The sequence below is a fragment of the Teleopsis dalmanni genome, chromosome 1 (genome assembly GCF_002237135.1).
Source record: "Teleopsis dalmanni isolate 2A chromosome 1, ASM223713v2, whole genome shotgun sequence".
NCBI lineage: Eukaryota > Metazoa > Arthropoda > Insecta > Diptera > Diopsidae > Teleopsis > Teleopsis dalmanni.
In genome coordinates, this window is record NC_051846.1 from 195,566,758 (window position 1) to 195,592,848 (window position 26,091).

Below are 26,091 nucleotides of genomic sequence, written 5' to 3' on the forward strand. Positions count from 1 at the left end.
ATATTTTCATTTCAAAAAATGTTGCATTACAAAATTATCACTGAATTTTTATATATATTTTTAGTAGAAAGACTAACATCCTCACAAAGGTTTGCAGTTATATTTTTAATAATTGTTAATTGAGCTTTTAATTGTATTTTTTATAATTTGTATACATTAGAAATGATGAATACTATTTAATCTTAAAGACATTATTATACTTCCATTTCATATACCATATATACCAAATTCTTATTAATATTGTTTCACTTTAAGGTAGATCGATTTCATACATATGCCCTCTTGTCTACGTCACTGCTTATACAAATCAAACTTTTCGGGTCAAAACAATTTGGATTTCACTTTAGTTCGCGAAAAGTTGTTAAATATTTTTTCACAACTACACGGAAGAAAATTTCAATAATTTGAAAAGAAGTTAAAAAAAGTTTAATATAAAATTTTTGTTATTATTTTTGCTTTGCAATTTCTTTTAAGGAAACTTTTGCCTACAATCATGTTGTCGTCTATTTCGACAAAGCATTAGTTTAATTTTTGAACAATTTAAAGAAATCAAAATTTCCTATTGCGGTTAAACTTGTGCCAACAATTACAGGCACGCCAAAAAAAAAAAATAAATAAAAAAATTATAGAAAATAAATTAAATGAAAACTTACGAAAACTTTAGCAAAGTAGGCAAGTTTAGAAAATCGAACACAAACTTTGTAAAAATTTGTGGTTATAGTAGAGAACTGCTCGAATAGTTAGGAAAAATATTATTTTTCCTTACTATTATATCTATTCTATGTAAGATATAAGGAAAAGACATTTAAAAGAAAACAATTTTTGAATTTTTATTGGTTTTTTTTGTATCAAAATTTTTCTTAGATCCTTCCTTGCAAAAGTTAAAGAAAAAAAGGAACAAAGTTTATAAAATATATATGAACTTTTATTATATCATTAAACCAGGCTAACTTAAAAGAGTTAAAATAATAAAAGAATATAAAAAGGTTTTATGGTTTTACATTATTAAGTTTCATATTAATCATTAAAATTACTTAAAAACTTTCAGGTGGCGCTTATTAACATTTCTGTTAACATTATGTTAAAAACATTATGTTAATGGTAATGTTACTACTTAAGAGTTATTAATTAATTAAATGTGGTTTTAAAAAAAAATAGTAAATAAATAGTGGAAAAAATAGTTAAAAATATGTATAAACTTTGTTAATTTGTTTTAAAGATTTTGAAAAAAAAACCTTTATACATAAAACTATAAAATATGTGTGCAAAAAAAAAGATTAGTTTATATTTTAAAGTTAATAAATTTAAAAGTACTCATTGTAGTTTTAATAATAAAAATTCTTGAATATTACTAATTCAAAACAAAAAATCTCCAGAATATATCTTTCCGGCTTATAATTAACATAATAACGAAGCCTCTCTTAAGAAATTGAATAAGTTGAAGCCGTTTGATATAACAAATATTGGCTTAACTGTATTTAAAGTAATCATGTAAAGTAATCATCACTTCAAGTGAAGTATCTAGTCTTTATTTCAATAATAGGACACATATGCATTCATTATTAGTCCAAATCTGAAAAACTTTATTATTATCAATACTTCCGCAGTCATTTATATTATTATGTATTGAACTGCATAGTTCAGAACAATGCAAACGGTTCAATTTACTAATAAAATTAATTGTTTAATGTTTATTAGAAATTAATTTATAGCTCATATATTAAATTATACAATATACGGGTGATATATATTGTAATTTTTAAAATATAGTTTACATATTTAGCATTTATTTATTATTTTATTATTACAATTTAAACTTTGATTTTTCATAACATATTTATTAATATATATATATTTTTTTTTGTTGTTTACCTATTTTTAAACACTTAAATTCCTTTGTGAGATATAAATTTAATATTCAATATTCATTACCTCATTTAAATTTTAATAGATATCACAGAAATCAACACAAAAATGTTATCTATATTCACCAATTTTTAGTTCAAGCAAAAAATTCAATATTAATAAAATTTTATTGAAGGGCATGTAGACTCATTGATATTAACTACCTTCGAGATTAAAATTTTAATAACATAAAGTTGCTTATTGCAAAATTTTAGGGTTATAATAAAAAATAGATAAATTTTTGATGATTTTTTTTACATATTCATTTCGAACTTTTTCACATCATATAACATTCTTGGGTACTTAGGAGAAGAAATTAAGGGCAAATTTGAAGTGAGAACTGGATTAACACTTTTGAAATGATTATCTGAAAATGAAGATATTATTGTAATACTAAATAAAAATTTATAATTAATTTCTGCTTAGTAAAAAACCAGTTAATTCTCTATAATTAAAGAAATCTAAGATAAGTTATTAAATTGAAAGATAATTGATAAAATTGAAAATAATAATGTATGTTCGAAGGATATTCGTCTAATAGCAATGATGAAGTTCATTATTAAATATATGCAAGTCCCCGTGTTACTTAGAAATTGTCTACCATATGCACCGAAACAAAATCTTGAAGTCAAAATAAATCAATTTATAAATCTAATTAGATTGGTCTACAACAATGGAGTTAATCACAAGTTTGCTCTGGGAAGATTCTTCCCAAATGTGGGAAGATGCTTGTTGTACAAAACTCTTCTTCCCAAAGTATTTACAAAAAACGAATATACAACACCTAAATCTGTAAAATTTGATTTCAAAACAATGATTGGAGTAATAACTAGTCATTGTGTTTTAAGTAAGCATACGCTCCAGTTGAGGTTTTGAATATCAAATGACTGCACACTACACTCAGAAAAACATGCTCTAACCATATATTAGTTACATTGAAGAGATCATTTTATTAGAGAAACTTTAGCTTATATGTTGAAGAAGATATGAAAACTACTATGTAGTATGGTTGAACTAACATAACGCATCGAGTAAGAATATTTGACCTGAGATTTAATTATAATCTGGTTTAAAAACACAGAAGCATACTTATATATCCTTGCAGAACAAACTGTTCTTAAGGTTATTAAGTTCCAATATAGGAGCATAATTTTCCTAAAAAAATTGATATTTCAATCAAAGCGATCAAACAAGGATCTGGAAAAGATTAGGAAAGATTAGACTTTTCTGGATATGACCGAAATGAGAGAAATTTTTTGGTTATATAGGCAGAAACATGGGAGATAACTTGTAGCACCTTTTAATCATTTCGCTACAGTATTTACATTTATTTTTCTATTTAATACCCAGACTTCAAGCCTATATTGACCTAAAGGACTATATATTCGCATAGGAAACAGTTTTAGTGATGTTTTAGTTTGTATTTCGAACATATTTACTTTTTTTTTATGGAATTTGTGGGATACTCGAAAAGTCTTAATAATGAAAAATTGTTTACTTCAGAGAAGAGGGCGGAACTCGTTCTATTTCAAAATTTTTTGGCGATATAGTATTAGAGTAACCAAACTTTATAAATGATTAACGAATTATTGATCTATATTTTTGCTTATGGGAGAGCACAGCTTCTATGTTAACACTTATACCTTCAAAAAGCAATTATGAAATTTGGATTCCAATGAATTAAATATATCAACAGAAAATTTTACGAACAAGATTAGCATGAAGTCTTTAAGAGGCATAAATTAGTAGTAACTGTGTTCTGATATTGCTATACCTGTTCCTAGTAGTGACGAAGACAGGCTGCCACTATCTTAGTTACATTAATTGGTGTGGATTTTATAAACCTTCGACCTCTTTTCAGTATAATTACTTGCTTCAATGTTTCACCATACAAATTTGTATTCCATTTACATATATCTCAATATATTCTCAACTTAGAATCGTTCATGTTGTGAATATATTATCGCTTTGTATTTTAAATAGTATCTTAAAAAAAGTTTGAAAAATATCACCAACCGGCAATACGCTAATTGGCGGATGAAACGTTTCTCCTTTCAGGACTGAAATTTATTACAAAACCATTCCCGCTGTTGAGATTGTGCCTTATTTATAGTGGCGGAATTTAGGATTCCGCTACTTTCAACGAAATTGTAATTTTCCTTTTCGGGTTTCGTTTTTGTAACTCACAAGGACGAAATAAAATCAAATGAAAAATAAATGAAAGTGTTAACCAATGTGTTTGAGTAATTAAATGATAAGACGAAATGGAGAACAACAAATTAATTAAGCCAATGAAACCACTTTTAATGTCGAAAAATAAAAAGCAAGTAAACCCGTCAGTAGAAACCAGTGAAGCAGATTTATTTGGTCTTGTGCCTTGAAACGTTGCCTACAAACATAAATATTACAAAATATAAGAATATATATATGTATAGTGTATATGGAAGTATACATTTTTTTATACAGTTTTAGAAGGATATTCATATTTAAATGTAAGATATTGCTATTTACGAGCTCTCAGCTTAAAATTAAAATTTAATGTTGTGAATGGAATATTAAATAATTTTTATTGTTCTTTAACTGTTTCCTTTTTGTGCACAAATGTTTATAATTTAAAAATTAAATAATTTTATTAAAGTCATAAAGAAAAGGTGTTTTATCTGGTAGCATACAAATGTGAAAATATGAAATCAACCGCAGCTGTTACAATCCCCAAACTCATAAATAAATGCGTTCAGCAATCTTTGCCCTTAAATTTATCATATTTATTTATTTGATGCAAAAATATTCATAAATAAATCCTCTTATGCCATGAAAGTATTAAATAAAATATTCATTGAACTTTGGTTATATTTAAGAGAAGCAATACCTTTATATCCTTTTTGAAAATGATATTGCTTACGTAGCAAGTAAATCTGTTTTACATAAACCTTTGACATGACATATATTCGTATACAGCATTTTGAAGTCTTCATTTTCAATATTTGCAAAACTTATTTATATTGATTGCATTTACAAGCATATATATTAATACATATGTTAAAGTATATGATATACGAATATATTATCCTTAATTTAAAAATTTTTTAATATCATTTTGTTGTTTCTCTACTTGTAGTATTATATCCTGTATTTTGTTAGTACACGATTTTTCATATAGACATCAATTTTTTTTATATATGATCTGGAGTTGTTGTTAACAGTGTTTCTAAGCATAGGTCAATCCACGGCTATCCACAATATCTAGTTGCGTGTGTTGCTTGCGGTTGCTTGCTGAGATTCTTCAGGCTCTCATGGCAAACATTAGCAGGCTAGCGTATGTAAAGAATGCGAGTACTTATTAATACAAGCTTGTAAGAGATTCTATATTATTTTTTGAGTTTTTTAATAAATCACTTGTATAAAATAATATAAGTTCAATGATTAAATTGAGTTGGTCTACCTTTGTTCTCAAGAGTTATTTGATTAGTTTGCCAGTAGTCTGAATTCTGACAATATCTTATTTGGCTTTTTCATGTCTGCTTGTATATCCTTGACTTTTAATTGTAACAATGCTAGTGATTAAGATTGTTGATTGTACATATTCTGTGCTGATAACAACTCGGCATTTCTACTTAAGGCTTCAGTACTGTGCTGTATAAATAAGTTTCTGTAGTTAAGTAAATCAGTAGATCGTCAACACATTCTTAATCTTCTAGTTATTCGAAAGAAGACATTCGATGCCGTGTCTAATGTATACATTGTCTGTTGATGCATATTGCAAATCTTTTACTCACTCGAAATGGGACCACTAAATTTCGTGTGTGGTGTTCATTGGATTTATCATAATTCCATCTAATTATAAGATAAATAAAAGTGCAGAAAATAAAATAGTTGCAATGGACACCACTATTTTCTTCAAATAGATCTGATAGGAGCCCTATAAGCGATATAAGCAACATCTTAACTTAGCGCACGTAGCCTTTATGATATTTTTTTTGATGGTAGTGGTTATTTCTCCTTGGAACCGCATTTGCATTATTTCGAGGAAGGTCTTTTTTCTTAACTCATGCTTTTTTTTTTTTCTTAACCCATGCTCTTTTGATAGCGACCTGCGTCCAGACCTCTACTTTTCACCACATTTTCTTGGTGTCTGCACTATTTAATGGTGTAGTTTCTGCTTCACATTTTTAGGTCTAATTTCTTTGCTTTAAGGACTTAAATCACATATGACTCTATCGTTTGCCAGTTCTCTATGTTTGCTATTATCTTTTCCACTATATTTTCGGAATTTATTGGTTCAATCTGAGCTTTTATCTCTTCTCTAATTGTGAGCGACCAATTACAGTAAAAGAAGGTGTGCTCTGCGTCATCACAGTCTCCTTTACCATATTTGCAGTTGGGTAGTTCTATCTTTCCCATTGGGGTATAGGTATTTGCAAAAATATTCATGTCCAGTCAGGATCTGAGTGAGTTAGTAATTTGCGTCTCCCGATGCCCGTTTAAGCTAGGCGATTATATTTAGTATCAGTCTAGCTGTCCTATTGAGTGCTATTGTTCCAACTTTCTTGTCACATTGTGATTGTTTGCTCATGGTCTTGTATTGGCATTTGTTGAGTATAGTAGTTGTTAATTTTTTTTTTTTTATATATTCTTCGGAACTTATTTGCTTAAAGTTCAATTGAAATCACACGTGCTATTATAAAAATTGCATCTACCGAGACTGTGCGATACGCTAATATAATACGTACAGCCGCCTTTCTATGGATCGCCTTTATAAAATCTATGGATCGCCTTTATAAAATTAATGATAACTTTTTCCGTGCAGATTAGCAGATTTCCGTGAATCACTTTTATAAAATTTATGATAACTTTTTCCGTGTAGATTAGCATATTTCCCGTGCAGATTTCCGTGAATCGCCTTTATAAAATTTATGATAACTTTTTCCGTGCAGATTAGCCCCACAACTTTTCCCACAGCTCCTCTTTTAGAATAATTGAAGCACAATCTATCTATGCATATTAAAAACTAAACTCACAATGAGATTGCAACTCTAATAACTGCAAATTTAATCCCATTTAAAAGATAAAAGCAATCGCGTAGGTGACATATTTCTATTTCAACTAAAGCTCATCAGTTTTGTTGGGTAAACAAAATGTGACTTACAAAGTCACTAAAAAAAACTAATATAAAATGAATTTTAAGCCTTTTATAGTTTTGAAATTTTTAGTTTATTCAGTAAAATTGCAAAAAAAAATGTAATTTGTTATGTGTTGTGTACGTAAGATTTTTTTTTTTTGATTTTATTTTAGGAGCAAATTTGGACAGTAGATTGAAAAAGTTTCAAAATTTTTTTTCCAAGCCATTGGCAAAAATTCTACTTTTTCATATTTTTCCTATTTTATTTGTAAACTGCGAATTCTTTACAAACAATTCACTGCGGAAGTAAATGTCACACAGCTTTTAAATTAAAAATTTTTAGTTGAGGCAATTTTCAAATAGTTTGTTGCACCTTTCCCGGGTTAAAAATAAAGAGTTTATATAAAAGTTTCAAAAATTGTTTAGGGTTAATTTTTAGCTAACAAAAATGCTGTACGTAAACATTTTTGATGCAACTATTTCTGTTCCTTTATTTTTTTTTTTGGAGAATATTTTAGTTCTTTATTAAACATTTTAATTTCACTTTATTTTTTATAAAATTTTAATTGCACATTTAGCGACCAATTGTATCTTTTCATAATATAAACTTTAAATGTGGGAAGGAAATAAAAGGCAAACACCAGCACACTTGATTAAGAAGCAATAAATAAATTGATTTAAGAAAAAATTATTTAAACTATTCCATGAACATTACTAACACTTCCTACAATAATCCAATTACTCCACAAATTCCTTAAAGTGTGCAATTCCGTGAGCCTTTATGTCCCTGAAAAATTGTTTTGTTATTTTGTGTCTTCAGATCGAGCTAAGTAAATGCAGATTTCTTCAAAATGCACACCGGTTTGTGCAGTGACTTTTTTTTGTCTGCGTTTCACGGCAAATTTCCTGCTTAGCTCGATTTGGCTGTGCCAGCCCAGCTTCCTCGCAACATATGCATATGATAAGCAATTTTGGCAAAAATCTTAACAGCTTTTCCTTATTACATGTTTAACATACGTCATCCGATGCAGTATAAGAAATCTGAGATCTGGAAGCGGAAATGGCATTGGCAGTAATCGGTTGCTGAAAGTGAACTTTTCTTTTTGTTTGCAAGCAAAATTTGTAACTGTGGTATGCACTTATACTTGCTATATGGTGTTCCGTGTATCTGGCATAGTAAGAAAGTTTTTTCTTGAAGCATCCAAACTGCATGCAAACTGCATGGAAACTGCATGGAAGCTGCACAAATTTGATTTTCTTCTTAGGCACGTCAACAAAATTGAACAACAACAATACGTAAGTACACGTTTGATATAAAAATGGAAAAATTAGTAGTCCGTGCGGAAGTGAAATTTGGTTGGCACATTTCGCTTACATTTGGCGCTAAGCCAATAAAAATGTCGGCATTTCAATGCACAGCAGTGAACTTAAGAATCGGAAGTTACAGCAACTACTGGCGGAAGTATTAAAATCTGTGTATTTATAGGTGCTTTTTGTCGAAATTTTTATCCAATATTTTTTTCGTACATTTTTCTTGTAATTTATTGTTTATTCTTCTGAATAAAAATTTTGTTTTTTTGTTTTGTTAATAGATTATCTTTTCTTATCCTTAAAGGTATCACTTTACATTTCATCAAACTGTCAAAGTCGCTACGTTATGCAGCAATTGAAAGTCTTCGTTTTTGGCTTATCGAATGAAATGTTTACCAACTGAGATTTGTAAAAATGACTTAAGTATTTAGCTCAAATAAAAAATGAATTGTTCTTTGACTTCTTGTTTGAGAATGATAAATTGAATAAAGAATCTTAAAACGATATTTGTGCCAATAATACATGCACAATTTGATTTAGAATGTAACAAATGCCATATAATTTATTACCATTTATGCAAACATTAGAGATAAACAAATAAGTGATAATTTAAAGGAAGTGAATAAATTATTTATTTATAATAATTTTTGTTAAAATACCATGAACATAAAACATGTGATCAAAAAGTAGCGAAAATTTGAAAGTTTTTTAAAGTAATATTTCATTAATCTTCTTCATTTATATTATCTACTTCAAGGCAATCACCACATAACTTTCTTTTCTGTCCGAGTAGCTCCGTTTGTTACCACAAACCTGGTCATGAAAATCTTTATTTTGAAAACTAATGCACCCGGTTGATAAAGGAAAATATTTGGCAATACTCGAAACAGCTGTATGGTCAGCCAAAAATTCAATTAATAAAAATAATATAAAAAATAAAATTTTTGTTGTTGTAGTTCACTACTGTTCGAAAAACCTCTTTTGGAAAACATTTTTTGAAATAATTGAAGATGTCCACGAGGATCGTTAATTCGTAAACTTCTATAGTGAAATCTTTCAATTTTGTCACTCTTGGGTATTTTTAAAGAAAATGTTCATTAGATTTTTTCTACTTTCTTTCTTGCAGCTTCCGCTAAATAGAGTGTGAACGATTTTTAAAGTACACACCGACTATATACACATACATTAAGACTGAAAAGTTTTCGGAAATTCTCATTTAAAATTCGCGCGCTGTATATTTTTCGATATTTTAAGTTTATGTAGTTTGGCAGCACTGTCCTTAATTACTATGCCAAAAATGAGCTCGATCTGTCAGACAGTTCGTTTACGGCAGCTGTTGAAACCAGTTCACCTCAGTAGTGCGTTGCGAAATGTCTTCGACGGTCGTACGACCGTCCTGGAAGGCTTTGTACCACTCATAAACTTGAGTTTTCGATAAAACTGATTCCCCATAAGCCTTTTGTAGCATTCGCAACGATTCTGCACACGAAATTTCGTTCGAAACACAAAATTTGATGCAAACTCTTTGTTCAATATTTTTTTCCATTGTTTTTTTCGCAACGCCCTACTGAGGTGAACTGGTTTCAACAGCTGCCGTAAACGAACTGTCTGACAGATCGCGCTCATTTTTGGCATAGTAATTAAGGACAGTGCTGCCAAACTACATAAACTTAAAATATCGAAAAATATACAGCGCGCGAATTTTAAATGAGAATTTCCGAAAACTTTTCGGTCTTAATGTACGTTCTATTCCCGATGATGAAAACTATTTTCATTCACTCTTGTGATTAGATAATTTCAATTAACTTCCTTGAAGTGAACAACATTTAGCCAAAAGTAACTATATGCGTTTCATTTCCATTTTAGAATTAAAACTGAAATATTCTATATATGAACAATGGTATGAATCATATGAGTTGAATTAGCAATGGTCTCGCAATTAGATAATAAGAGCTGTATACTACATTGGTCGTTTTACCGAAGGAAAAGTGTACTTGCAGTTTCAGAGATATCTAATTTTCCGTTATGGGTGCCCACTGGGTCGTGATTAGTTTGAGCACTCACAACTCCTGTAACTTCTATCTTGGCTCTGTTTAGTTAATTTCTTTTTCCATAGATTATAAATTGATCTTGTTAGTTTGGATTGTCGCTGTATACTGTAGTGTTCTTATTTTCGTCATTGTTATTATCAGTTTGAGAAACATTCGGAATGGCTATTTGAAATGATTTATTTAATTTTCTTAAACGTTTTGTTCAATGTTAATTATAGATGGCGGTTCTACATTGCTGATGCATGTTATTGTCAATAGGTATTTTCAGAGAAGTCCTTTTAATTTTAATGAAAGATATTTTAGTTTTTACCATTATTTAATAATTTTTTTTTTTATTTTTCTAATAACCTGAAAAAGTTGTGAACAAAAAATTGTATAATTTTTAAATATCTTTGAAAAAAATATTTTTTTTTAAAAAAATATTCAGATATTTAATTCCTTCTATGCACGTGACTTAAATTTTTCCAGAAATTGCAAAATTTCCGAATTAATTTTATGGAATTTTGATTTGAATAGAAATTTTTTTATTGTTATTGAATTTGGAATTGTCAAAATAATAAAATATACTAAGAATTCATATTTATATTATTATTTAGAAATACGAATGCATCAGTAGTAACCTTCAACTTCTTATCAGCATCAATTATTATCAATATTCCGTATTTGTATTAGAGAATTTTACATTTTTGATAACCTTATTAGTTTATTGTTGTGATTATTGAAAGCATGCTCTTTGAGAGTAGATTTATATATAAATGGTATTTACAGCACTATAGTAAGCATTTACAAACTATATAAATATTACTTAAGATGTTTGTTCTTATATTTATATAACAAAAGTAATGAATACATTTAATTAAAAAGAATTTGTCATTTTTAGTTCTCATTGAACTATGCGATGTGTTTTGGGGTTCGCTTCGTTTTCAAGACGTCTTACTGTATATTTTTGGCGTTTTCTCTGTGCCATACTCGTGAATAGTCTTTTTGTCTAATATAATGCATTTAATGAAGGTAGATGCTGTTGAAGTCTTGAAAATCATGTCTTCTGCAAACTGATTGTTGTGCTTTTCTTAAGCAAAATTAACCACTTTCAGCACCAGTCATCCCATGACGCATGTCATGTCCAAATATTAGTAATAGTCGAATTAAATGACTCTTAAAACTTATTGTAAGAGTCAATTTTACTGGATTTATTTGTCTATTTTGGAGTACCAAATAATTCATCTTATCCATACACTTATCCATCAATCACCATATTCTGGTTTTCTTTAAAATCTTGTAGCATTTATACTAGAGTGTTTTTATATGTACGATTAACTGTAGATCTACTATAATATTTTTGAAAATTTCATAAACGAGTTGATGTTTAAAATATATATCTCACGAAAAACTTTTTGTTCCACTAATTCTTCATATGTGAACATCTCAAAATACTTATAGATGCAATTGCGAATACAATCGATATAAACAAATTCGGCATAAGGTTATGATTAAATCTCTCAGAGTCTACTGCTTAAAAAAATACTTATCAATATATTTTTGTTTAATAGTGCTGGCACATTACAGCCCAGTATGTATCTTAGCATCCTAATATTTGACCACTGCAAGATTGTTATGGATATAAAAGATGCATAAAGTATTAGAAACCCAATTTGCTTATTCTCTTATCAAAAAAATATTTATAAAATTTTATAAGATCTATCTGATTCAATTGCATTAACATGCTTATCATAAATGGTGTAAGGTGCCTGAATATTCCAGCAAATCTGTTATCAGTTTCTCATCTTTTCCATTTTTCCAATTTGTCTTCTAATCAGTTTGTGCGCGAATCTTATAAGTTGTGAATGTTTTTGTTTAAGTGTCAATAAAATGTGAGACTCAGTAAAATTTTTACAAATAACTTTTTAAAATAGTATATAAATTTATTGAAAAGGAAATAAATATATTTCTTGAATTTAAAAAACTTTTAAAGGATAAAAAAAAAGAGTGTCAAAAACAGTTTTCTGTGAAATAAACAATTAATTAAATAAATCTAAAGTGTTTTTAATATCAGTTAATATGTTATATAAGAAGAGATTAATTTATTAAATAATTATCAGAATAAACTTATTTACATGTGGTATGTACTACTTCATCTTTTCGAATAATAATACCTTAGCATTCATTATTCATAATTATTACACAATAAAAAAATAAAATAAATAATATTGTTCATTTTAGTTATTATTTGCAATATATGTAAATACATATATATTTTGAATTTATGAAGTAAATACATATAATCATATATAGTATATATTGTGTATTTATGAAGTAAAATGAATAAATGCATTTAGGTACAAGTTAAACTTATTTCTGTTTTCTTCAAAAAAATCTATTATAATTATCTTTTCAAATCAACAGTACAGTCAAGAAAATCAAAAAATTATAGTAATAATAATTTCATTATAAAACTATTAAATTTTATTATAAAATTATTATTCCAATTACAAAATTGGAATAAATATTCTAATTAGAGATACATATTTTCATGTTCCTGATCTTATCAACATTATAGCGTTCTATTTTACTTTGAGTTAAAGTATTTGATACAGTCTTTCTCTTCAAGTTAAGCGACTAGAGTCCTACACTTCTCTATCATAATATGTGCCCTCAATTGTTGATAAGTATGTTATTTTCTCAATTATATTTTATATAAACAAAAATTTCTATATATATACTTCCGTCGCGTCAATGTTTATTTGTATGTATGTATTTATGCTTTAAAACAATATATAAATGAATGTACAAATAATAATTAAATAAACAAAGACGTTTATAAAACCACATACGGCTATTATAATCATACATATTTGCAAATTTATTTTGATAATAATTCATAATATATGAAATTTAATAAGTAAATTAATTTCTTACAGAGCCTATGTAAAAATTATATTAGGTAATAATAGGTAATATTAGTATTAATAGGTGATTAAGTAATATTGCACCTATTTAATATAAAATGTGACTATTTCTATCTCATTAATGCAGAATTTTAAACAGTCATGAGCAGTCATATTATGGAATTCATATACTGTTAGTCTTCTAATTAATAAGTCTTTATATATGAAAGTATTGAACATTGAAGTTAATGACTTTATCAGAATATGTAAGTGATGACTTCTGTAGAATAGAATGCCAAAAAACTTAATTAGATGACTTATTTAGGATAATTAATAAAAATAAAACTTTATCATCAACTAAAAGACAAATAAATGATATGATTTCTTAGCCTAGTTAAAGCCTAGTGTGGGGTAGAGATAAGCCCCCCAGCCATTATAGAGTAAAAGTGCGTACTACCACTAACTCAAGAAGAAGACGAAATATATCATTGAAATTTCAAACACAATAAAAAGAAAAAATGAAAAGACATTTTGCAATATCAACAACAATAGGGTGCCTGAAAGTAGTGAATAGAAGTAAACAGAATGATGTGCAAAATATCTTTCTGCCAACAACAGACCCAGATTAAAGCCAATATATTACCTGTTGAACACAGCAATTTGCAGCTAAATAGTTTCCTTCTAGTTTATATAATGAGCCGATAATAAAAAGGACTGAGACTGGACACCTCATTGGACTCTAGGTTAGGTCAACTTTCTGCCTTCTCAGACTAAGCCATCTTCTTGAGATTGTAGCCGCGGTTAACTAATATATAATCTGCCAACAACCTCAGCTTTATTGTACTGAGAATATTGTAAAAAAAACAAATTGTGTTACCAAATTGTAAAAAAAAACAAAAGTTGGTCCGCTTGGAGGGCGGTACATGTCTTCAGGCATGAAGACTTTGAAGCAGAGTTTTTTTTTTAGGCGACCCATTCTAATATAGATCATAACGCCAGACAAAATGAAGTAGTTAATTTATTATGGATAATATATATATATAGTAACTATAGTTATCAACATACAATTTTATATCCTTAAAAAACTAGAAACATAATTGAGGTTAATATATATAATTACTTTAAGCAGGTATATCATATATAAATTATTTGTTTATAATATTTTTGACTTATTAATAATATATAATTAATAATGAAGATAAATAGATGAACAGAATTTAATAAATCTTTACTCTTTTTATTTAAATTGCCTCTAAAGGGATATAATTCTTTATATAATATATTTTTAAGACAAAGCAAGTGTGTGTATCTGATTGTAAATAATGATAACGAATAACCTCATATGTGTATATTGTATTGTATATTTATTTAGTTAATTCCTATTTCTTTACCTCAAAGAAACGTTGGCAATAACACCTATTATATGAGTTTATTTATTTTTAAACAATTGTGTTAAAAACAAATTGTACTCAGAAACAATAGAAAATGTCAAAAACTGTTAGAACAATCCTTAACTTAAAATAAGGACACTTTGAATTGCAACACAAAGTTATAAAATAGTTGAACGTTTTCCTAAACTTTATTATTTGGCAACCCACTCGGAAAACACTAAAGTGCCAATAATACGATTTAGTTGGTTTTATGCTGTCCAACGTCTGTAATTGTGGAGAAAATATCAAAATAAATTTCAGTGCCACAATTTTTGAGTTTACATGAGTTTAGATTTAAGGTCACTTACTTTCAAGATAGTGTAGGTAACCACAGCCATTACTGCTATGACAAATAATTTGAGAATATTGCAAAAACCGCTTATTTTGTACAATTTCATTCACATTCACATTAGAAAATATCATAATTTTAATTGTTGACCTTTTGGCACTTTGATAGGGTCATAAAGTTTTCGAGTTTAATTGCGTGGAAATAAAATTTTCTATGGAAAGTCTCAAAATGAGCTAATTCCATAGCCTTAAAAAGTAGACATAAGTTTGTAGTTTTTTCAACTTCATATAATTTTTATAAAAAATTGATATTTGTTTTATTGTACATCGTTATTTCATTTATATATAGCCATCAATATGGGGCGAAATTAATATGTGGCGAAACCACTTGCTCTCTGTCCCCCTAAAAGTGTGCACAAAAAAATATATTACAGTATTTTAGAATAAAGAAGAGAGTGAAAGTTTATGCGCTACAATCAAAATACGTTGACACCCGTTCGCCAAGTATTGAAAATCGTTGATTAGCGCATATGTAAGAGTTGACAATTGTTTTACTTCTATTGAAAATAGTCAATTATTACTGTTATTATAAAGAGCGAATATTGTATCCCACTCATTAGATCTGCTGTACTCCTGTTTTGACTAAGAGTGACTCATGAAGTCCTACATCTTCCATAAAAAGTAATAATTGTTCTATTCTTTAAAGTTTCAGTTTATAATTATATATTTAGCATCCATCCTTCTTTCGTTTTTGAATTAGTATAAGGTATCCCCCTCGCATGTTTTTCGAAGTCAAATATTATAAATAAAAATTCCTTAAATGCAGTGACTCTTAAACAGATTCTTTTCTTTTCTTGATCTGGAAATGATTGAAGCATACACCACAGTATGGGCACTTCATTCCAGTAATAAGGGAAGAAAGATATGAAGGAGAAGCTTAATACCTAGTGGACTAGGTTTATCTAAGTCAAATAGCAAGCGCTGGTGTAGGCAGCTGAGGATTAGGCGAAGGGGGCGCAGTTAATATATAATTAGGGAAGAGAGATATGAGCGAGAGGCGTAATACCTAGTGAGTTGGGTTCAACTAAGCCAATGAGCAAGGGCAGGTGTAGGTAACTGACGACTAGGCGAAGGGGGCAGGGTTTTGCATACGCATGGTCTGTGGACTAGTGGTAGACTCTCTGACTGGAATCTTGAGTGTCACGGTTATAGAGGGGAATGAGCCGAATTCCGCTTATCTAAGCATACTGTAAGGTGTTAGGAGGGTTTAAAGTGTATGGCTTGGATGGGGTTTGCTGGAAGGGTGCTAGGGTTAGAGACGTCAGGGGGCGGGTTATGCAACGGGATGAGTTACCATCGGGCGAGTATCAAATTGAACCGATTCTTCGTCACGCCAATTTATAAATATGTTTATCGAGAACCGACAGGCTGCCCTACTTAGCACTATCTAATTTCAGAGTAAACACTAACCGTACGGGACGGTATGCAGATCTTAGATCAGTCATTGAATAATCACGAAGCATATGAGGAATACACAAATTAGTCAGTAAGATGGGTGGGACTCTACAAAAACCCTTATCAAAGAGTAAAAGTTTCCAGTTGCACTCACTCGGAAAATGCTCAACATCAACAAAAAATTATATTTTTAATACATAAGCAAAAGTGCTTTTTAATCACAAATTAAAATTATGATATTTATGATAATTTTTTAAAGTTAAATGAAATACTTAAGCCTTCATTAAGAAATCTTTTGTAAAATTTTAATCTTATTTTCAAAATACTTTCTACATTCCTACTTCTACTCTTTAAAATGTTATAAAACTTGAACTCAAGAAGTATCTCGGAATTGTTAAAAGACACTTTAGAGTCATCGACTCGGTAATTTCATTTCAAAGTTGTTTGTTTCTTTGACTTTATTTTTATTTAACTTTGTATTTATATTAAAATAAAAAGGGAAATTGTAATAAAAAGCAACAAATTTGCGGCACTTGAAATGGTGGAAAATACGGCAAAGACAAGTGCTTTATAAAAGAAGGATAATGTGTCTTAAACACGCATAACACATACTTAAAAATGTCTTGTAGAAGAAAACTTCCAAAATGATGCTATTATGACCCAAATTCATACTTAAGTACAGTCGTAAAAGTTTTTAAGGATTTAAGGATGTCTGTCTGTTTGTCTGTTTGGCAACTTGAAATAAATAACATTGTATTATATGCCTTGCTGCAGGACAAAGTAATTTCAATTTTTTCCGCTTTCCTTTTTGGTTTTAAAACGCGCTGTTGCGTTCAAAAATAAAAATATAATATTCTTTTATTTATATTTTATGCAAATTTTAACAAAACTTATGGCAATAAAATCGGTTTTTATTGTGCTCAAGTGAGAAATTTTCAATGGCATGGAAACAAATGTTACTCATACGTCATGTTGGGTAATGAAATATTGTTCGATATGTTCGTATTCATGTTTCTTAAAATAATGCTAAAAATTTCAATTATTCTTGTTTTTTTTGTTTATTTTTAATTTTAATATTTCTATTTTATATGCATATTTGAACTCATAACTTTTCATTTTCTTAACAAAAAACTTATGCGGCTTCTCATGCATAGTTTCTATTGTAAAATTTTATATGCACGGATTGCAATTTTTCCAGTTGTTTTGTTATGTTATTAAGTTCAAGTATTAATAAAAACTACAACAGCTGTTATTAAATTTGTAAAAAAATGTATGTTATTCTTAAAGAAATTTATATTGACATAATTATACCAGTAGGTAGTCAATGTAACAATGAGTAGTTAAATTTTTAAATATAGTCCCACACAAAACTGGGTAGCAGTAAGAAAAATTATTATTCATAAAATTAGTCACATGCAAAATTAGATAGTAATAAAATAAATTATTATTACTAAATTTATAACCCTTTCTAAATATATTGGAAATAAAAGTACTCAATTATAAAGACTAGTAACATGGTACATTAGAACGAATGACATCCTCAGGGACCTCAAGATTGAACCGATCAAAAAATACATAACAGATAAAGCCCTGAAATTATTTATGAGACTTACCAACTCCGCGTTATCGAATCTCAAAATGTTGACAGACTCCTAGGGGAAGTATGCAGATCTAAGATCAATTATTGCTTAGTCTGATGAAGTGATAAACAATAATCCAGTCAAGACGTAGAGAGGGGTTTTGAAGAAACCTCCCATTAATAATAAATGATATTTACCTATATACAATAACAGACAGAGCAATTTCTCAGTCTGAAACACAGATTCCTCTTCCAGGAATAAAAGTTTCTTAGAACGGTTAGTGTGCTTTTATAAAAGCTATATTTTCAACGACTAAATGAGCTAGTCTTTATGTAAGATGAAGTTCTATTTGAGTGTATTAAAAAATAATTTATAAATCGACTCTCTTCCACTCTTATATAAAATGAATTTATTTCTTTATATTAATTTATTTTCCAACTTTAACAATTTTTATATAAAAAAATATATTAAATTTTGAAATAAGTTCGATAATACCAATGATTTCTCAAGTTGGTGCACCCTTTCCCGACATATAAAAAATTATTTTCCCTGCAGTGCACTGCAAGAACATGAATCATTTCCCAGCATAAAAGTTAATGCGTTTTCTTAATGTTTTTCCTGGTCTCCTTACAGTGCATACTTTGCAGTTTAACATCATTATTCATGTTCAGGCAGCAACAAAGATATAAAGGACTAAAAATCGCTTAAAATATTGTAAGGCAACTTCATTTTGCTCTGCGGAAAACTGTTAAACTTTAGAACAATTTATTTCCATGTCATTGATTCAAGTTTGTTGCTTCCAAAATGCTTCCGAATACGTTTTTCCTTCATTTTCTACTCATGGTGGCTTGTTTTTCTATTACGTATAATAAAATCAAATAAAAACACTGAAGCAGGTTCAATGTTTTCATACTCAATTTCTAACTTTAATTAATTTTAGTCATTTGATATTATCATTGTAAGTGGAAAAAGTTTTTACTGGTAATTCGGAACCAGTAAAATCATGTGACAATATTTTTAATTTTAAAAGATTAATTTAGCTCTTATGTTATTAAAGTGGTATTTGATATAAGAACAGTTCTTCAGACTAAAATTAAAAAAAAGAATAGATTTAATACAAACTAGATTGAAAAGCGAAGTAAGTAGAAAAAAATTATTATAAAGTAAACAGAAATAATAAAAAAAATATTCAATTAAACATATGACTGCAAATTTTAAATTTATTTTTTCAAACTTTTTTTTTATTAAAAAATTTATTATTATTATTTAAGCTGAATTTTATGTAAGGTAGAGGATAATCTCAATGTTTGTATTTTCATGTTTTATTTGTGATTTTAATGGAATTTGAAATCAAGTTTTTTATTATTTTTAAATAATAGTTAAGAGCTTTTAAAAATTTTATTTAAAAAACACATATTTCACAATTAAACATTAATTTAAAAAATTAATTTATTTTTTTCCAGACTTGAAAACGTGAAAAATCATAACTGGTAAGTGTCTAAATAATAATAATGATCATTTATAGCATTAAATATATATTATTATAAAAAAAATTGGGTTTATTAAACTTAAAACTCAAAACCTATGATGTTAAATAAAATAATCACTTAGTGTTTCATGAATTTTCTTTAGATAGCCACCCTCTATCCTTTGCAATTCACAGAACTATACAAATCAAGCTCAAAAACAACTGCAATCCAAGCTATAAAATATTTCTAAATGATTCAGTTTTCGTTTTTACTGCCAATATTTTGCTCTAGTCATTATATAAGGAATTGCTTAAATCTAAACAGTAGAGGACGTTAAGTAGGATTATGTACAAACATTACAACTAAGTAATGAAACAAGCACCTCCGTAATGATGCCATCTGTGAGACTATGTAAATGTGTAACGTTTAATTACAACTGACAACAAATTGTACTTACGTGTCCTTTATCCACATCCATTCACCGTTACATTAGCTAATCTTTCTGTATCATATGTGCTTAACCATCTCTGAATGCCAAGGACAGAGACATTTTCAACTAGGAAATGAGCAATGCTGGCAAGAATAAAAGAAACAAAAATAAATGCACGTTTCACTGGAAAATCTTTACATTAAAACATTTACTTAAATTAAAACTTGTACAAAGGAATTTTAAATGAAAATAAAATGTTAAATTTTATAGCTTTATATCTCACTTAAAGAAACATTATAGCTTTCGTTAAAGCGAAAAGGTACTTATGATAAAGACATGAACCGAATAATAAAGCAATGGCTAGAGAAGCATTGACAAAATTTGATTAAACTGTATTAAAATTATTTATTTTATATTAAATTATATTGTTAAGTTAATTAAAAATATTTTAAATAATTCTATTTTTAAGTGTCACAGACCGTAAGACTATTTCTCATTGTTCAAATGACTATTAAATGAGTTTTTAATTTCATTCAGATTACTATGGAATGCTTTGTCGGGTTATTCCTTTGGCAGCGAGTCAGTGAACTCTGGCTCTAGGGCGTATAAATTAAAGTTTTGAAGCGTGGAAAACAAAACTTTTTACTTATGAATAATGTTAACTACATTAACACTTGAAAAATATTATAAAACTTCATTAAACTATTATAATTGTGAGTGTACAATAAATTCTTTGCTAGTTTTCATGGAAGATAATTTTATAATTCTGCCAAAATTTTTAAGCTATTAGAAAAGTTTGTTATTTCAGTATTTTAAAGTTAACTAATTGTTTTTCATAATCATAAGAAAATATGCCTGACAATGAGATAATTTTTATTTATTTGGTATTAGTTTGAAATGAATTTCTCAATTGCATTAACGAGTGAATGCTCTATTCAATAGTTCAATTTTAAGATACTGGGCTATTAAAAAGATTATTGAACTCAACAAATAAACAGAAATAATTATATCTTAAAAGGCAATTATTACTTGTTTTCAACTACTTAAAGATACGTTAAGAAATTTTTTTACTTGTGCTAATCGAAGATATTTAAATTAATTTCTGAATATATCTGAAAAATAAACAATCCTAATGGTAATATTGTAATAAAGCTCCTTAAATCATTTTCTTTTATTAAATTCTTAGAAAACTTTTTATAAAAGAACTTACTTAAAATATAAATAAATTCTTATATCATTTTTAAATAAAAACTTAAATATTTTTTGTATAATGAATTAATCAATCAAATGCACTAAAAATTAAAAAGAAATTTAATTTGAAAAAGGGAAATCAAATCAACATTAACAATCCAAAAAAAGTTGTAAAAAAATGGAACATTTTAAATTAACTAAAAATGAATTTTCCACAATCGACTTCTGTTGAAGCTGCAAACATATTCCAATCATGTTGATTGCCTTTCACAGTTTTTAATATCGTATTCCATATAACAAAAACGGATTTGGGTGCGTCCAAATTGCTGGTCATCACAACACATGCGTTCACTTTGATTGTTTTTCTGTAATTCTCTTTATAAAAAAAAATCCATGAAAACTAACAAAACATCCTTTCAATGACAATACATGATAGCCACTATTCAAAAAACCATTTCCATTTTTATTTCGTTATATGGATTACTGCATATTCTCAAAATAAAAGACTGTAGAGAAATGTGAATTGTTAATAATACTTGTATATTTTAATATCGATTAAAATTTTCTGTTGATGTTTACTTCAAATTAAGAAATTCTATTCAATATATTCTGAATTTAATTTTTTAAATAAAAATCATAAAAACTTTCGATTATGGATATTAAAAGCAAACTTTACTATGAAGTATTAAAATATTTAAATTAATAATTCTAAAAAAAAGAAGAAAAAGAAACAACTGAACACATCTTATGCAATTACTTAGGCCTGACAAGTTTAAGTTATTTATTTCTATATGTTAATGAGCTTGGGCAATAACCCAAATATAGAACTTCCTAATATAATCTCTGCTTTTACCCAGGCGGGTTAATAACTAGGTCTGTTTTACAATTTTAAGTTTTATATCGGAATGTGTTTTTTTTAGACCTATTCACTACTTGGAAAAAACAGAAAGCTCTGCGTCTAGTAAAATTACACAAGCAACAATATATTTTATTGACTTTTTTCTTCTTATTTATCACATATTAATAATCAGATATTTCTTTAAAATTTCACACATTATATTTGAAATAAAAAACATGTAATTAGTTTTAAAATAGTATTTCTCTTGAGCGGAATATTCCAATAGTTTGCAATCTTGTAATAATTCTCTCATTTCTAATTCATTGGAATAAAAGTACTTGATGCGAATAAATTCTCTCTATCTGCACATGGCTATAAGGCACATCTAGTTTTGATAAAACTGTTTTCCCTTAGTCCAAAACTTTTGATATTATAGATGCATCACATTCTGAACTGAATTTTCTTAGATATTAGTTAAAGTTAATAAAGACAAAATTGACTGGTCCAAGCTGCAGAGTAATATCTTATGAGTTCACTCAAAGCTTAAGTGATCATGTAAAACGCTTTGGTATAAATTTTAGCCACATCATATGCAATCAACATGTTCTTGCAATAAACAATTTCCTTCAGTTTGAGATTTCTTCATCTACTGTCAAGGGAATAATGTATTATCGTGATGAATGCAAATTATTTATTTACATTGAAACATGGAAATATGGAAAAAACATTTTAAAAATTTATATTCCTTAAAAAAAGATCATTCTATCGGATTGATGGGATGTGAATAGATTCTATTGTTTTGTGTTTTTCTTTTGTTAAAGTCCACCGGACAATAAATCTATAATTAAATAAATATATTGAATTTCTCAATCAGTCATAAAAGATTGAAATTGATGAACAGAAAAGGTATAGTGTTCCATTGAAATTTTGCAAAAATACCTGTCGAGAACTTTTACGATTTGATTGAATTGTATTATCAAATCCACAATACTCTCCAGATTTGAAACTTTCGTGATATCATTTCTTTCAATTTTTAAAAAATTTTTTTAGTTTGAAAACTCCAATGAGGATGGTTTTCTAAATGTGATATCTTGGTTCTGCCTTAAGAATCGCATAAAATATCGGACCAAAATGGATAATATATAATTCCTTAAATTTTTAGATTTTTGTGTAAAATATAGATTCTGTTTATTTTAATAAAAAGCTAAGGTTTGAATTACTCGTATTTAATCTGCTTACCAGGTAATTAAACTTCAAAACTAAATAAGTCGAACTATGATAAATATATAAAAATATTTTTGGCAGAAATTTTTATAAATTTATAAAAAAACACAATCAAGTTTTTTACTATTTTATATTCTGTACTCTTAAAGTTTCTTATACGCGATACTTATAAATTAGTATTACAAAATGCCTAGCACTATACATCAGTTATTAAACAACTTTATACAAATTGAGAACTTGTCGGTATGTCAAGCACCATTACTCAAACAGTACTACTGGGAATATTTCGATATTGAGAAGTAAAGAGTTTGTTTTTTTCGTTGCTAATCCTACATAAATAAGACATATTTTTTGATAAAACAAATTTTAGATTTAATTTGAAATTACGACTACCAGAGATACGTGTGACGCATATAATACGTTTTCCACCTCAAATACTATGTTCGTTGCCTTATAAAATTGTCCTATGGATACGCAATGAAAGTGCTATACAGTATCGACTAAATGTGAGGCGTGTGCAGAAATGTCAATGTCACTTGGTAGAAACTCGCGTTGGGTTTAATCAGTTTCGTCATATGTTCCACTGTCCTCATCGGAATTTAGTACATATTCTGCAGGATAACATAGTAATGGAATCCAATGAATTAGTTGCTATGAAACTTATTGTTAACTTTTGTGTACTTGGAGAGCATACATTATGTTTCGAAATGAAGTTCGTAAATTTTAATAAACTGATCTAAATACTATATATGCTTGTAATAATTCGTTGAAATTTTCAGAACTTCAGATGATCGCACCATATCATTATATATACGTTTAGACATCGTAAATTTTAGTCCCAATAAATGTGTTTTAACAAAGAATCTGGTACCGATTGATATAAAAGAATACCGACGTTGCATACAAGCAATTTGGATACGTAATATTACAATGCAAAATTTACAATTTTCTTTTTCCACTGATGAGCACGGTTTTAAAATACTTAATCCCAATCTAAGTGTACCACGCCAGAGTGTTTGGCCATTGATGGTAGAGTACAGACCAACAGATATGGAAAATCTGGTATTTGTTGCTAAAGTCAACTTATCTTACTTCATATATTCATTTATAGTTTCTAAATAATTACAGATAAGCTTATCAATGGCCTATAATGGTCGACCATACAAAGTTTATATAAATGCTTCAGCTTATGTTAATGAAGAACCGGAATTTACTGAGGCACCTGATAGGGATTATGACTGTGTTGACCTTCCATTTATTATTTATCCAAATAAATTAGATTTTGATATGAATATGGAAGAGCAACGCACTAAATTGGTTGCTATACATAATTATAGTCAAGAATGTGTTGAGATGTCTTGGCAAAAATACGAAATTAATTCTACTTTCAAAATAACTTTTGATCCACCAATCTTTCGTCTTAAACCGCATCGCTCAAAACTTTGTAGAATCATTGTATTATCATCCAAACGCTCACTTAATTTTACACGAATACCAACCATTTTGGTTATAAATAAAATACAGGACAAAGCTACAAAATTAGCTAAAAGTCTTCTGCAGGAAGTGACTTTGATCGATGATCCGAAATGTGTAGAAAATGTTTACATACAACATGTGTACTTGCATATCAATCTCAAAATTAACTTTAAAGAAGAAGATGTTGTTGACTTTGAATTAGTAGATCCGGTTCCGGAAGAGCCCATTAGAGAAAATCAAATACCGAGACCACAAACAACAATATTTGAAAAGCTTTTCTGGCAATATTTAGCAGACTCTAATTTTCGGCGACCAAATAACAACATTCGAACTGATTATACTTATGAAGAGGTCATAAACCCTTTAAAACCAGCGCCAGAGCCACCAATCTCTCCAAACAAAGAGTATGAGTTTTGATTTGCATTTATCCATATTTTCACAGAACTTATTTTCTTCTTACGTATTATCTTTGTAGTGAGTTACTGTCTTACATATCCAGAGCTATATGTTACAGCTTAAAGAAAACTGCGGCCAATTGGCGTTTCGTTCCTATGGAGTATTGTACAAATGAATAAGGTTTACATTCAGAGTGACACCCTTGATTCTATTTCTTATTATTTCTCTTATTTTAGAATTAAAATTTTAAAAGAAACATGTTTTGATTGAAAGTGATTATTCAAAATTACTTTTTTTGAACTTGTGAGAAAGATTGAACTATTAAAATAATCAAAACTTGTTTTATTTTCATGTTTTTATACTTATTAATAAAAAAAAATTTACCTTCTTTATGTCATTCAATCTTAGTAAACATAAATTAACTTAAAAGATTATTTCAAAACAGAATATAATTTATTTACCTTCTTTATGTCATTCAATCTTATTAAACATAAATTAACTTAAAAGATTATTTCAAAACAGAATATAGGATAAGGAGTACTTTCGGTCTATGAAATTTTCAGAGTTGTTAAAATTATTCCATTTTCCATTAATCCCTAACTATTTAGGTAGATTAATTTACATACGTATACATTATGATATAAATAATTTATATTATTAAAAAAATTATTTAGCTATACAATGTTCTTTAATCTATATTTAATTTGACAATCCAACATATTTTAAATAAAGCTTACAACATGCTACATTTATTTTATAAATTATAGTATAGAAGACCAATAAATTAAAATAAAGCACAATTTAATTGAATACGTGTACGCACGTAGATTTTCCTGTTAGTTCTAAAATTAATTGCAGAAACATCTTTGAAATACAAGCAAATTTATTCCTACGTTTCTGTTGAATGAAATTAATTTTGTTTTAGAAGTTCGACAGACACGTACATCTACGATGAGTGCGAAAGAAAACTTTGTTTTAACGCAATGATTAAATAGTAATTTTTTAAATGCAACAGAACTTAGGCAAATATACTACATAGCATA

At 28.0% G+C, this 26,091-nt stretch overlaps 2 protein-coding genes across 2 annotated transcripts in view; both read left to right on the top strand.

Annotated features, from left to right (window-relative positions):
- Nucleotides 1-26,091, top strand: part of LOC119671074 (loricrin) — a gene marked incomplete in the record, with an annotated part of 302,007 nt that overhangs the window by 221,592 nt on the left and 54,324 nt on the right.
- LOC119671071 lies at nucleotides 23,275-25,393 on the top strand. Its single transcript, XM_038081574.1, has 5 exons — nucleotides 23,275-23,475; nucleotides 23,547-23,888; nucleotides 23,956-24,238; nucleotides 24,305-25,056; nucleotides 25,128-25,393. The coding sequence occupies exons 1-5, from the start codon at nucleotides 23,363-23,365 to the stop codon at nucleotides 25,225-25,227; spliced, it is 1,590 nt and encodes a 529-aa protein (XP_037937502.1). The 5' UTR covers nucleotides 23,275-23,362; the 3' UTR covers nucleotides 25,228-25,393.